This window comes from Benincasa hispida, chromosome 4 (assembly GCF_027475165.1).
Source record: "Benincasa hispida cultivar pf3 chromosome 4, pf3_genome.v1.1, whole genome shotgun sequence".
NCBI lineage: Eukaryota > Viridiplantae > Streptophyta > Magnoliopsida > Cucurbitales > Cucurbitaceae > Benincasa > Benincasa hispida.
Window position 1 is genome coordinate 38,416,322 of NC_143481.1, and position 15,259 is coordinate 38,431,580.

The 15,259-nt window shown below is 32.6% G+C and overlaps 1 protein-coding gene across 3 annotated transcripts; it reads right to left on the bottom strand.

The window, feature by feature from the left end:
* Positions 1-4,041: 4,041 nt before the first annotated feature.
* On the bottom strand, positions 4,042-15,258 carry LOC120075098 (BRCT domain-containing DNA repair protein). Of its 3 annotated transcripts, XM_090312949.1 has the most exons (12): positions 15,118-15,258; positions 14,871-14,948; positions 8,431-8,664; positions 8,019-8,111; positions 7,531-7,632; positions 6,615-6,877; positions 6,302-6,433; positions 5,944-6,066; positions 5,341-5,463; positions 4,924-5,141; positions 4,645-4,798; positions 4,042-4,512 (listed from the first exon to the last, which is right to left on the bottom strand). In XM_090312949.1, exons 3-12 carry the CDS (start codon positions 8,636-8,638, stop codon positions 4,294-4,296), a joined length of 1,635 nt encoding a protein of 544 aa, XP_090169075.1. In that variant the 5' UTR covers positions 8,639-8,664; positions 14,871-14,948; positions 15,118-15,258; the 3' UTR covers positions 4,042-4,293. The 3 variants fall into 3 exon arrangements, with proteins under 3 accessions (XP_090169075.1, XP_090169076.1, XP_090169074.1); XM_090312950.1 differs by lacking the exons at positions 14,871-14,948; positions 15,118-15,258 and adding an exon at positions 8,756-9,177; XM_090312948.1 differs by lacking the exons at positions 14,871-14,948; positions 15,118-15,258 and adding an exon at positions 8,749-9,177.
* Between the last annotated feature and the right edge of the window lies 1 nt (position 15,259).

Sequence of the window (15,259 nt, forward strand, 5' to 3'; positions counted from 1 at the left end):
ATAAAGTGCCCATATTTCTTTATTATTTGCAACAATACGTTTGTGAGTTAGAATAGATGCTACCGAGGGGCAGTCAAATACTCCTTCACCGAAACAAGACATTCTTGACTAAATACTAACTCTAGAATAACTCTTTATTCTATTAGTTATTTAGTTACCGTTTTCTATCAAGAACTTACTAACACTCAGTAACTCTTGTAAGTGTGACCTTCCAATTTTAGATTTCATAGAACGATATGGACAAGCCCCCGATTTGGAAGACAATGTTCAAGACAGAACGAAGAAAACCTATTTATTTCTGAAATTTGAATTGTTCTGAATCCTATGTTACAACTCTCCGAGGGGGTAGCCATGAAAAACAACTAATTAATGTCGCCTAAAAGCGACAGCAGGTGCAATATAAGAATCTCACTTTTCAAACTAATGGAAAAGATCGTAGGATATGTTGACATATTTCTTGCACTCAATTACTATGAACTACTTTCCCTATTCACCTTGTTATTGACCTATACAAGCACTTTCCAAATGAAGCAGTCGCGGTAAAAGTGACACAAAGTCGAGCATGGATCTCACGATGTGAACTCTTAGGGACGTGAGAACTAAAAAAAATTATCATATATATTATTAATCTCCCACTAAAGTATTCTCATTTTTTTGGGTATTTCTCTTACTTAGGTATATTCCTACTAAAAACAATCATAAGTCTAGGCGGTTTATCCAAATATAACGATCATATTTGGATTTTAACCTAGATGTCTAAGTGATAAAACCATTTTATTATCTCACACCACTCATACAAACTCATAAAATCAGGTTAACAATGCTCAATAATTTGGCTATAATCCCCAGGTAGCAGGTGTTTCGTAAACCATCAACTTAAGTACCTCTAGCCTTAGACAGGATTATAGACCAATTGAGTTTGTAACCAAAGTTTTACAAGATAATGACCTATTTTAACTATTAAAACAAGTTGTTATTTGTTAACCCTAAGTGAGCATGTTGTTTTATCTTTGTTATAGATTTTAAATGTCTAACTCATTTTATAACACTTTATAAAACTATAGACATGCTATAACATTCACCAAGCATTCCATATTTCAATATAACAATTATATTAAAATCATGAAACCCTACATCATGCATATTATATATTATAACATATTATAATATACTATCAATGCATGATACATGCTTCCTTTGGTGGGATTTTAAATCAACATGACATACTTTATGCACATACGAGATCTAATTTAATTATACATACATTCATAATGCATAAATAATTAAATTCACATTGAAATGGATTGGTTTTGGCATCTTAAACAAGCAAACAACCTAAATATTACATTAATAAATAGAAAACAGCTTCCCATAGCCTCTGGACCGCTCGACCCGAACCGCCTGAATCGAACCTCCAAGACTTCACAAAGGGTTAAACCGGTCAAAATCAAGTTGAAACAAACCACCAAGGCTTGAACTGGTCAAATTGATTCAGTTGAATCGCTGGTCATCTAGCACGAGCGTGAACTAGGCTGGGATGGACAGCGTCGCAACACTTCATTCCAGCGTTGCAATGTCATGGGTTTTGTTCTTCATTTCTGGGTAGGCTGAAAAACAGCGTTACAACACTACTTCAAAATTGATTTAGTTAGAGCGCGTAGATCCTTAATTGCTTCCATATGTTGAATGTCAACTCCATAAATTAGTACCAGAGCATGCATGTTCATTAAAAAAATATATATAAATAGGGTTTATAGAATACAACCTTTGTAGTTTTCACCAAATTACTCGATTGATCTCCAATTTCTTCTCCAATCTCAGTAGTTGACCGCCACCAAAGCTTCTCAATTATCCTTAGGCCTTAGATTAAAGTGTGGTCTTCAAATTGGGGAGGATTTAAGGTGATTTTTATAGAGTTCGAAGAAAAGACAGAAAAACAGTTTTTCAGCTTTTGTGAATCTCAAAGTTTCAATTCTTCCTCTCCCAAAATCAATTCAATAACTTCAATAAATAAAAGTTGATCATGCAGATGGATGAAACAAGAAGAAACCACTTCATTTTCTATTTCCAAATTAGTGACATGAGGTGGTTTTCAATGGAAAAAGTGGGATGAACCCATTATCCATTTTTTTTTCATAAAATTGATTTAATTTTTTAAAATTAAATCTGAATTTTAAAAACCAATTTTAACTAAATCAGTTTCATAATTTTAAAAATCATAAATCAAAATTTAATCCAATTAATTTCATAATTTTGAATTTCAAAATCCAAAATTTTGATAAATTAATTTGGAAAAATAATTAAACCAATTTAATAAAATTAATTTAATATCAAATATTAAATTAATAAGACGTCTCATCAAATATTTAAATCATATTTAAATATTGTCAACTCTCTAAAACCGTAATGTTTAATTCGTTAATTAAACATCGACTATATCAATAATAATCTAAACCCTAAATTGAATTTGAATATTCCAAATTCTCTCAACACACTATTCTGAAGTTTAATTCTTTTATGGGCTAGTAGAGGAACCTAATGGATCTACAGATCATGAGCTCCAATGATTTGGGATTAATTGGGTAAACTCTTTAAACCGAATTAATCATTATTCGTTAACTACTAAGACATACCACTATAGCTCAGTAGTTGTAATCTTCTCACTGTAGATATATTTTTGTCCACTTGATTTAACCAGTAAATTGATCCTTCACAGGTCGTTCGTATTTACAGCTAGGTCAAAATCACGGTTATACCTCTGTAATACATCCTGCTCCTTAAGTCTCCACTAATCTTCTATTGAACAATTTGTTTACGGTCCAATCAATAAATCAAATCCCTCTCTGTCATGAGAGGGTGGAGCCCCTTTGTTCAAGAACATGAGTCAATACTTAAGGGAACAACCTATTTGCTAACTCTAAGATGGGTAGGAGTGAATTTCTTCTTGCAGGATTATGTTCCCAGCTATCTATCTGGTCTTATCCCTAAAATTGGAGGCTTATTGAGCGGTGATGTTGAACCACTCTCACCTATGCAGATTAAAGGGTAATCCCGAATAAACAGGAGTTCATAGTTAACTCAAAATTAAGATTAAGTTACCTTAGGTCATCAAATTGAAATAGTCAGTTTTAACAATAAACAATTGTTTATAAATAAAAGTGACTATTTCGTGGTCCGATCTTATGCAAACGTCTTTTGCATAGGATTTCTCCACCCGCATGTCTTTACATGAACGATTTTTGGATCACATCATTTGTACCAACTCTATCTCTACATAGTATCCCCTGGAAAAGATACTCAACTCTATCCATATACTTATAGATCTTTTTGGCTATATACTAAAACTTGATTCTCTTTTATATCTCTACATAAAGTTTATTCATATTATAGTCGTGGGTTAGTTTATTGGATTTATAAAAGAGTGCAATTCAATAACTCCTTTATTGATGAAAATTTCAATAATAACTTTATTGTGAATAGAATATTTTTAATGTTTACAAACTGCGAATTTTAGGACATTTTGAACAATATTATAGTTAAAAATTTTATGTCAACAAAAAATAAGTCTTTTTTAAAGAAAATTAAAAACTAATAGTGAGTTCGTGACATAAAAAATGTGATTCACAAAATTGAATACAACCATGTACTTTAGAACCAAACTTTTTTTAAGAATCAAATCTTTTGACTTCAAGGTTGTAATAGCAAAACGTTGACCCATATTTTGGCCTTTTGAACCATACCATGCATGAAACATCACGTATACTTTGTTTGGTTTATTGTCCTTAGTTTCAATTATGTTAAATAAGTTTCAATTATACATAAACACTAGATTTAAATGTATTTAGAAACGAACAAAGATATCAAGGAGAAGAATAATATTTGAAATGTCCAAACAATATGTTACGTTTGATAAACTCTAATCAGGGAGGTCAACTAAAGAGTATTAGGGATTGTTTGATAATTTGCTTCCAAAACGAATGTTCTTCAAAATTATGATATACACGTCGAAACTACACAAATCTGTGATGAACTTTGAAACAATTATTCGAATATATAATTATTGTATTATTGTAGAAATAATTCTCAAACTAAGCTGAAGTTACAGAGGAATTGATTGAAAAGCTTCACCCTCTAATAAGTTGAAGAGCATGGCACTATCATCACAAGATTCAACAGTGCCGCTTAGACTTGAATTCTCAAATATGCTACATTAGCTTAACATGTAATTCAATGTTGATATAAGTGCAACTCAGTGAAAGTCGAAAAACAACCACCCTAGCTGGTATAGAAATCTCATGCTCTGATCAATAACTCGTAGACATTACTGTTGTTGTCAACGCTAACACGCTTCAACATTTCAAAACTTCTACGGCTCCCCAAGAATTCTATCCTTTTGAAAACTGTATGACCAGATTCTGTTGTTTCTCTACTGCAGTAAACCGATCGAAGTCGGTCAGCATGCCTCGAGTCAGTGTGAATTGCCATCTCTATTTCATGTTCTGACATGTTCTCCTGCAATCAGAGCACACAGTTTCATGTAAGAATAGGCAACTCACCTTCCTAATGAACATGCCCAATCTTTAAAGAACGATTGAAATTTAGTGGTGTGAATAACTAATTGAATTTTTGCCGTCATAGTAGTACCTGATAAAATGCATAAATATGATCGAGAATCTGGAAACATGTGAACCCCTTGTTGCTAAAAAACGTCCTTGAAGATGGGCCCATCTCGAAGAAACGATCCACTGGAAATAGTATGGTCAAGTAATGGTTTTTGAATACAACTTCAGATTTCTCACTGCAAGTGAAAGTGAAAAATGAGAAAAGGCAGCTGTGTCCAAGTTCGACACTACCCGAACTACAAGTTCCACATGATGACATAAATGATCAAATGCATCGATCAAACTGTAGAAGTGATCCGACCTTTCACTGAGTGGACGAGTTAAGTTTGCAAATGAAGCTTCAGATTCCTTGCCATCTCCTGTAGCATCAAAGAATTCTGGAGTATGATGCTCACTAATACCTTCACTACTAAAAGAGTCTGTGTAAATAGAAGCAGATGAACTTGGCTCAGATGTTGACCAGCAGATTGAATCCAAAAGGCTACTTGGGGTTAATGGACGTATTGGGTTTTGATACGTCTGTAAAAAAAAAAAAAGGATAACAAACGGATAAATACCATATTTCTCTTCAACCATACTCTGGACATTCCATTTTAGAATGTTAATACAGATTTTCAAATTCATCGACCCTTCAAGGTGATGCAGAAAATACGAAATAACTCTTGAGAAGCACAACCGACATAAAAAGGCCCTAAATAAAGTTCAAATAAGGGACAACCTGCATTCGGCAAGCACGACGTTTTCTCACCCCAAGTTTAGCATTTGAAATAATCTTTTCACGTTCTGCCTGGGTTGCCTTACTTCTAGAATTTCTAGCATCTTCTGGTTGCCAATGTTTTGCCTGTTGATGATGGGGCAAGGAAGGGGCGAAACAAGTGAAACACTATTATAAGGATTTATATATGACATATTGCTCATTAGAAGCAAAAGCGGGAGTTAATGTGTTCATGTTATAAGGTATAGATCAAGTGTTTGCGTGGTCCTGTTTCTTACAACAGCATATGTTATTTCGTTTTTTAATTTTGTTATAACGTGACTTTTCTTGTTGATTAGTAGCTTTGTGTTTACGATAAATTCAAGTTACTTAAAACTGAATTTCACTGTCATCTACATTACTGCACTAGTACAGTCCAGTATTAATACTGTATTGAAGTATGAGACTGAGATAGAAGATAGAATACTTGTAGTCACGAAATCCAGATAGCAGGAAACCTCATCAATAATAGACCTATTACTATTAGATTAGTCATATCAAAATTACTAACAAAGATACTTCAACGTTAGACAATGCTCAACAAAGGATTAAAAAGTCAAAATGTACCTCCATAAAATTTTCGGCATAAAGATCTTCAAGTGTTGAACTAATCTGTCGTGCCAAGTCGGCAGACATGTGAATAAGCCTTTGTGCACATTTCTCCTTCACAGTTTTGAGAACCCAGAGTGGCTGAAAGATTGTCAGATGAATCTCAGTGAAGCTAAAAGATTTCAAAAAGAACAAAAACACACACAACGAAATCTCAAAAAAATTCTTTTATGATAGCTAGGGCCTGTAAAGTTGTCTGATACCTACAAATGCAGACATGATATAAAGACAGCAAAACTATAGCCCATATAATATATCTGAAAAAATTCCTTTCTAACAGATTGATATGGGGAAAAAAAAGTGAAAGACCACTTACTGTAACTAAATTGCTGGAGTGGCCAAGATATCGATGGATGGAAGTCCTTTCACAAACCACGTGACTTGTGCTGCAACCAGCAAACCATTGATCCACAAGTGCGGCACCGACTCCCTTTGCAGCCTCAATAACCTACAAAAATTATGAGAATCAATCATTAGCTAGCAGCCTCAATGGCCTGCAAACTAGTAAATACTAGCTTCACGGAAGGGAAGTTCCATAGCACTCATATAGTCTAACATTAGCATTCATCTATAGTTACCTCCATAGTGTTAGTCTATTAGAGCTATAAAACCACAGTGCTTTAGATTACCTTATGTTGCAGCTCCGGTGAAATGTCTGTATCAATATACATGGATTGACCAGAAAGATTATAGTCCATTCTTCTGTCACGATCTTTTTTAGAGAATGATAGTTGAGATTCTCCTATCATATCATTTTGCTCAACTCCATTAATGCCCACTGGAAGGCAGGAATTTCCATCACCACTGGACCCTACTAGTTGGTTCAATTCATCCAGGCGTCCACTATTTTCTCCAAGACTCTTGATATTATAAAGAGACTCGCTCAGTCTTACTGCAACAGATTAGAACAGTTGACTCATTTATCTGACATATATGCTTACAGTAAAACTAGTAATTGCACATGTTTTTCGTCTAACTTGTAATGTTATATTGTTTTCCAACATGAAATAAATAAATATATATAAGAAAAAAAATCCTCAACATACAGGCCAATACAAAAGAAGTGAATAGAAAAAAGAAAAAAAGAAAAGAAAAGCCTACAACACTCCAATAGGAATATATGAGCAAACTACCCTAATTCGTAGGATTGCACTCAAACTTAAGAAACATCATAATATTGACCTCTATCCAAATTTTGACTTTTTTCTTACTCAGTAAAAGAAAATACTGGACAAATATGCATTCTACACCAAGACAGAAAAAGCTTTTCTGATCTTAAAATCACTTTGTAGAAAGCATACAAGGATTATGTGATTTATGGTCGACAGAAGATTCAACGAAGTTATATAGAAGTTATTGGACTTGAGAATCCAATTAAAAAGAGAAGTAAGATTGTGATTAGTGTTTATGTCAAGGTTTATATGCCTTAAGTATGTCAGTCTCATCCTGAAAATAGGCAGGAAACATGAGAAAAATTTTTAACAAGAAACAAAGGGCATCATAACCAGTTAGGACTCAATTTGACACTACATTGCTTGCTTTTACCATTTCTCCGTACACTATCCACAAACCAGCCAAGAGAGACAACAAAAAGCCCATTTTTTGATCCATGCTTGAACGCGTGTTCAAACTTGCGTCCACCTAAGCTGTAGTAACTGTCAAGGTATACATTCATACTAACACTGGCTTTTAAGCATGTCCCAGGTTTGATGATAAAATAATCACTTAAGATGTGGAAAAATGTAAAATGATTGATCCAACAGCCCTTTTTTTTTTTATTTTTTCATAAGTAACAAGTCCTTAAAAAAAAGGACAAAAGAAAGTTCACAAATTAGTTTCAGATACCTTGATGAATACCCCACTAAAATTTTAAAATATGCACATATTTTTCTCATTAACCTTGTCAACAAGATCTGATAATTCAGTAGGGGATGCGGATCATAAAAGTTATACCGTAGGGGTTAAAATAACCAACCAATACCAGATTAAAACAAGAAACAAAGTTAAATATATCCGAGATAAGCTAAAGGATATTTGAACCACCAAATGTGTGCACTGTGGATGCAAATTGGGGCTGTAAAGTCCACCTAATCTCTCAGTAGCTTCCTTAACTTGTTTCCTTGCTTCTGCCGAAACATAATGCAAATTATCAATAATTGAAACAAAACTTATTCAAAGCAAAATATATAAACCACAATTCAACAATTCTTCAAACCATCATCATAGATGACTTGAACAGATATCTCAACAACACTTCTTTATTTAAAAACTGCCAACATGACTGGACTAATTGATTAAGCAAGCCAAAAAAAGAAACTATTAGAATTTTCATCTTAATAGCAGAAGATCCAATCTAATTCACAAAGAAACTCAAAATACACAAGACCAATAGCGATCACAAAGAGTAACAATTTTGAAGAAAAGATTTAATGGAAAATAACAAACCTTTGGATAAACCAGTGACGCAAATTACGAGTCCAGTAAAGGGACCGGTTAACCGCGCTTTCACCGTTTCAGACCTTGAAGACGGAGAAGCGAGAGACATGGACTCAAGCTGTTGTAAGCCTCCCAATGATGATAACGGTGATGAGAACCCAAAAATCAGCCTAGAACAGCCTTTACTACTAACCACTTCAACCGTACCACCTCCCATAACCACCGGCAACGCCACTCAGCTTACTGCAAAACCTCAAAACAGGGCAATTTTAGAAAAGTTAAGCCCTAGAACGACAAAAAGGGGGGGAACACAATGAGAGAATATACCCATTACATGAAACTGAACACCGTGCCGATTCCGAGAAAGGAGATGGAAGAAGAGGCAAAAGAAATCAGAAAAGAAGAATTGATTCAAAGGCGGGAAAAGCTTTTGAAACATAACAAAGCGTAATCTGCAACCAAGAGTCAGAATTGACATGAAAAGAAGATTTTCCGAAGATTTTTTGACCGAATCAAAAGAACTGATCTCAGAAATGGAAAAGGGAAAAGGAAACTTTGATTGTGAAGAAGGAATCGAACAGAAAAGCAAAATAGGGATTGAAAAGGAAGGAAATAACGGAATTTAAAACAAAATTTGGATCTTTTAAGAGTAATCCAAGCTTCTCCTTTAGTCGCAAAAGCCAACTTTTTTGAACGAAGAGCAGAGGTTTGAGAGTGGAGCATCCAACTCGGCCTTCACTCCGACTTCTCGCATCGCTGGTGTTCAAAGTTTCAAAGTTAAATTACAAACTTGGGTCACACATCTATTTCAACCTAAACTTTAATAATTATTATATATGTATATAAGAACTTTAAAATTTTTAGTTCATAATCATCTAGTCTTACTTTTAAATTTTTTTTACAATTTATCCATGAACTTTAATAAATAATAAATTAATCTCTTTATTTTACAATTTCTATATACCAAGAACATTTTTCATCCAATTAAACATTTTTCATCCAAATTAAGTATTAATTTTTATTATATAACGACTTAGACTTTATAATTTATAAATAAATTTGATTTTCAATCAACTTATTAATCTACATGGATAAGAAATTTAATTAAATCATACTAATATTTTTTAAGAGAGATTAAATTGTTACGAATTGTAAAGTATATGGACTAAATCATCACCAACTAGAATTTAAGGTCAAATTATGAATTTCAAAAAAGTTCAAAAACCAAAAGTTAAAATTCATTGTTTTAATTCTTACAAATTTTAAAGTATAGAGACTAAATCATTACCAACTAGAATTTAAGGTCAAATTATGAATTTCAAAAAAATTCAAAAACCAAAAGTATTTTTATAAAGAAAAAAATTGTCTATTAAATACATGAATTTTTAATCTTAAAGTTTATTAGATTTCTAAGATAGTTAAAAGAATTAAAATTTAGATATAAATTTAAATTTTATGTTGTTAAACTTCAAATGAAAGTTCTTTTTAGTTCAAACTTCAAATGAAGTTGAAAATCCAAAGGCAGCCAATTTTATATTTGGTTATGATCTTGGTAAGTTCTAAATTGGCCAAATATAAAAACTTAATTTAATAAATTTTATATTATCATTTTGGTTCTTGGAGTTCCATATATCCTCAATTTTAGTTAATATGCTTTTAATAAATCTATTTTAGTTATTTGAAGTTATATTTTATCAAAATTGGTTAAATAGTAATAATGCTTTTTATGCAATAAAATTAAAATATAAGATTTATTGAGAGTATAAAATCGATAATGGTTGATGTTAAAAGGGAGAATCGTGTGATTTGGCTCTCTTGTCGCTTTGGAGTGTTTTTAATCATTAGTGTCTAAGAGTCTTTGTGATCTCGACATCTTGTGACAGCTTGGTCTAACCTCCTTTAGTTTGAAGTTTATATTCCTAGACATTCTTTCATTACTTGGGTTGCAATTTAAAATCAACTATAGATGTGAGACCGTATTAGCAAGCGGTGTTTTGACATCCCTAGTGTATGTGATAAGTGCGTTGGTAGAGTTAAGTATAAAGACCATTTATTCTTTGATTGCCTATTGGGGGCATGCTCTTGTTGTCTCTCATGGGGATACAAAACTCAATTAAATGTCACTTTAGTGCAAGTACGTTTGAGTCATAAGATTTGTAGAGTTGTTTGGTGTGTTGTTATCTATCATATCTGGTGAGTGTAATCATTGTGTCTATGGAACTATCTTCCATCTTCCTCAAATGGTCAACAAGTTGTGTTTTTCTTCCTTGTTCTAAGTGGGTTCAAGCTGCTATAGAGAGGATTCATGTGGGCTCATTTCTTTGGGGCCTTTTTTTCTTGCATTGTGTGTGCCTTTTCTTCTATTTGTTTGGTTAGTTCTTTTTGTTGTTGTACTTCTCTTAATTCATGTGGCTATGTTTGTGTTTTTAATTATATCTTGACCTTAGGCTTTGGGGTCCACTCCATTTGAGTGCAATTCGAAACCTTTAGAAAAAGAATCATGGTGAAGCTATCACATTAAATTAGTTGAAACAAATGAATTTGTACAACCTATGTTTAGATAATGAAAAAATGTAAAGAATCAACTCATATAGCTTGAAAGAATTTGTACAACCTAAATTCATGTGATTTGTATTTAATTTTATAAAAATAAGCGTACAATTTAAGAGTGAGCTTTCAATGACATCTGAGTTTTCAAACTTTGTATTGCATTTGGTTATATAGTCAAAATAATTTTGCAATTCTAAAAACACTTACAAATATACATGAATTGCCTAGAAAGAAAACATTTAGATCCATGATAATGATTTCTTTTTTAGTTTATTGTTTTTATAATTTATGTTTTTTTCTCAATTTTATAATTATAATTTCTCCCTATGCTAAAGAATCACTTGAATTCCTAGTCAAATTCTAAAAAAGAAAACAAAAAATTGAAAATCCAAATGTAGAAACTTATAGATGGAAGTAGTCTTTATAAGCTAATTTTCAAAAACCAAAAATCCAAAATAAAATGGTTATCAAACTAGACTTTATGGGTCATCCAAAAGTATTAATTGAAGAAGTATTTTCTCAAAAGTAATACATTTTCTCAAAAATTGGCCCCAATTGACTTCGAATCTTAAAAAAAAATACGTATTTAAAAATTTTATGTAGCACATATAACTAGGAACTCATAATTTGAAACAAACAAACTCACATGTAAAATCTAAATTCAATATAAGAATCTCATGCTATAAAAGATCAACCATCAGCCAGGGAGATAAATGCCTCATAAAATTTGATAGGAAGAGAGAGAGAGAGAGATTGATGGTGGCTGAAAGTTGTGTATGGTACCAAGTCTTTTTCCTGAATTACTGCTTCTAAATTGGATCTTGTAATATGATGTATACTAAATGGGGACACATACAGTTGTATGTGATTAAAGTAGACCATACGTATCAGTTTTGACCTCAAAATAATAAAGTGAATACGCAAACCAACTAGCCACTCAATGATTTTAAATCTTCAATGTAGATTTTTTCATATCTGATTGATACCAAGCAAATCAGGAAGAACCTTACTGAAACTTTTGAAGCCTGGCAAGCCTAACCAGACCCTAAATTCATGGTGTATTTTTCTTGACGGTAGTTTAGAAAGATATAGAGGAGATGTTTGAACTCCCAACTTTAAGTAGATGGAACCCACTCGATATTTGGGACTCCAATTATAATAGTTAGTTTTTTCAATTATCATAATCTACAATTAACTAATGTATTATTTTTTAGAATTCTTCTTTGTTACATTGTTTACTATTTATTATATAGTATTTACTATTTCCTACTCATCGTCTCTTTTCCTTTTTGTTATAGTATTTATTATTTCATATCCATACTAAAATAGTTTGCAACCCCAAGCACAAACTATTATGACCCAAACTAAAATATTTTACATCCTAAACATAGACTATTATAAATTATAGATTATTATGACTCACAAATTATAATAACTAACTCAACGTCTCAAATACCTCGTAGTGATTGTAGTTGAGAATTTGATGGGTATGAGTGTTTAGAACATTTAGAATCAAAATTAGGATTGCAAAGTTTTCCAACCACAATTATCTCATTTAGGTGAAAAATTCCAATCATATTATAGTAAATTGACTTTGGACTAACTATTTCGATCACTTATTCTAAAGCTTCATGAAAGGCTAACAGAAAATGATGATATCTTTCCTTACTTTCAAGCATTGAATTGAAAATAATGGTTTAAGTTTTACTTTAGTGAAAAAAGTTAGTTCAAGGATTTGGATAATTTATTTTAAAATTAAAAGGAAAAGTAGTTATTGAGTGAAATCCATAAATAACCTTATTAAAAGATAAGAAAAAGATACCATTAAATATTAATTTAGATGGACTGGATTGAATAATTAATTTCAGAAAAATATCTGAGCTAACACCTAAACCAACCCAACAAGACAAAGGTCGACTTCTTCCCTATTGGATAGCCCTTTATTAAATTTGAGTGCAAAATATTACAAAGAAACATATAACTCCAACCAATACCTGCCATTTACTGTGCTACGGTTCTTCAGTTTGGACATTGGACATGACAGAACACTACGGAAGTTTTGGCTATATTGCCTAACAAAAAACCCTTGACTTTACTATTTGTTTCAAATATATCCTCATTCTTTAAAAAATTGCAATATCACCTTTAATTTTCCATAAAGGTTCAAACCTACTCTCACATAAATTTGTGAAAATATTGTATAAATTTTAGACATGAAATAGAGTGATGGTCACTTGGAACCAAAATTGAGATCCAAACACCATCACATTGTTCCAAATCACTATCATAACTATTACAAGTCTCAATTTCGATGTATTTCTACAAAAAAAAAAAAAAAAAAAAAAGTTTTGAAATGTTTATGAAAGTTAAATAATATTACAATTTTGGAGAGTGAATAATTTTGGAACAAAGAACAAACTTCAGACTATTTATCGTAATTCAACCTAAAATTTAAATCAGTCTATCAGGAAATTAACAATTAAGTCATTGGAGGCTGCTGAAAAAACAGATAAGACTTAAGAGTAGGCCATCAATCCCCTGCCACTCTGAAACAAAAACTTGTAGTCAAATTTGGAAGGTTGATCCATTTTAGAGACCCAAAATGTTCAATGACCCATGTTTTAGAAAAAAATGCCAAATAACATTTTATTGATGTCATGATTGAGTGAAATTACAAATATACACTTAATTTATTTCTTCCTCCTTTATTCTTCTTTGGTGCGACCTTCGTACAAAATCCCCCCAAGAACACAGAATTCATCAAGCTATTCACATCCATCAAAATTATCACCACTACTGACTCATTGTTCCACCACCGTTTCTTAACTTCACTTCTGTCTAAACCCTCTCTACAACCTCACGCCGCCACACTCTCTGCCGGATTGCTCCTTTGGTTTTCTCAGAAATGTCGCAGTTGAAAAGGGGCCTCCGACTACGAATACAATAGGAATGATGTCAACTGTCCAAGGTGCTCCAAGCAAATGCCTCTCATCTTCTCCAATCGCCCCTTATCCATTACTAAGAGAGAACGAGACACTGAGAGAGAGACCGAGAGAGAGATAGAGATATAGAAAGAGAGCAAGAGCGAGAGCAAGATGCTTTTCCACATACGCACTAGTGTATTTTAGTAATTTCTTCTGAATTTGACGTTAGCAAATGATCATTCAGCATGTTTTTTAAAAATTTGGGTCATTTGACATTTTTTTACCCAGGTGTACCTCTTCCAGGGTGAAAAAAATTATTTTAAATCTGTTTTTCTTTGACTTGCCAGAGGAGTATTCATTCAAATTGCTTCTGTCGGAAATAATACTGTAGCCGACAACTTTTTAGTTTAGCTAGACCTAGATAGAGTAGCTACAAGAAAAGCAGCCTATGCAGATTCAAGAGATCAACTAAATAAGCCTTATCTTAAAGTAATTGCAATTGATACCCTAGTCGCCTCAACCACCACACAAAAAAAAAAAAAAAAAAAAAAAAAAAAAAAAAAAAGAAAAGAAAGAAAAGTGGTGTGGACGTGTGGTCATCTTTGGGTAAACTGTCAATAGGCCCGATGGTCACCAAGTCAGTGAAAGAAACAGGAAAAGGAAAAGATGGTTAAAGGTAAATAGAGCTCAGAGGTCAACGAAGCTATCAAACCTCCAGACTATAAAAGCACTAAAAATGAGCTTTTCTTCAACTGATCAACACTAATTTTCCAAATGGATAAAATTTCATCTAGCGAAATGACCTATCAGCTAGCTGTCTCTAATTCTTGGACTTCGGAATTACTTGATTTGGAAACGATTTTAATTAGCAAAAATAATTGAAAAACCAAGGAACATTTAGAACTTGAACAAGTTATCCATGGCAGTTTTGTATGGCATGTAATAGAGCAATGAAAATGAGAGGAGATCATCTACCTTGCTACAGATGGGTAATTTTGCTCGTGGCAATCGTTGAAGCATGATCTTCAAGTACATGTCTCTCTCATGGTTCTCCTGTTTGAATGACCAATTAAATAAGGTTCAGAACACAAGTTTAAATAGAAAAAGAGTTACAACTGCTAATAGAGAGACACCGATCAGTCTATATTCAATGAGCAGTCAGATCAAGGGAAACGCTACTATTTACAACTGTAGCAGTGAGTCAATCAGAAAGGATGATAACCGTGATAAATCTCACTAAGCTTGATGGAAAAGAAACGGTCTTCAAGATCATCCTTATGCTTTTCAACAAGTTCCCTGTGATTACATATTTTGGGTCGGTGAATAAGCTAATAAAAGTTTAAAATAATCCATGTCCTATAGCT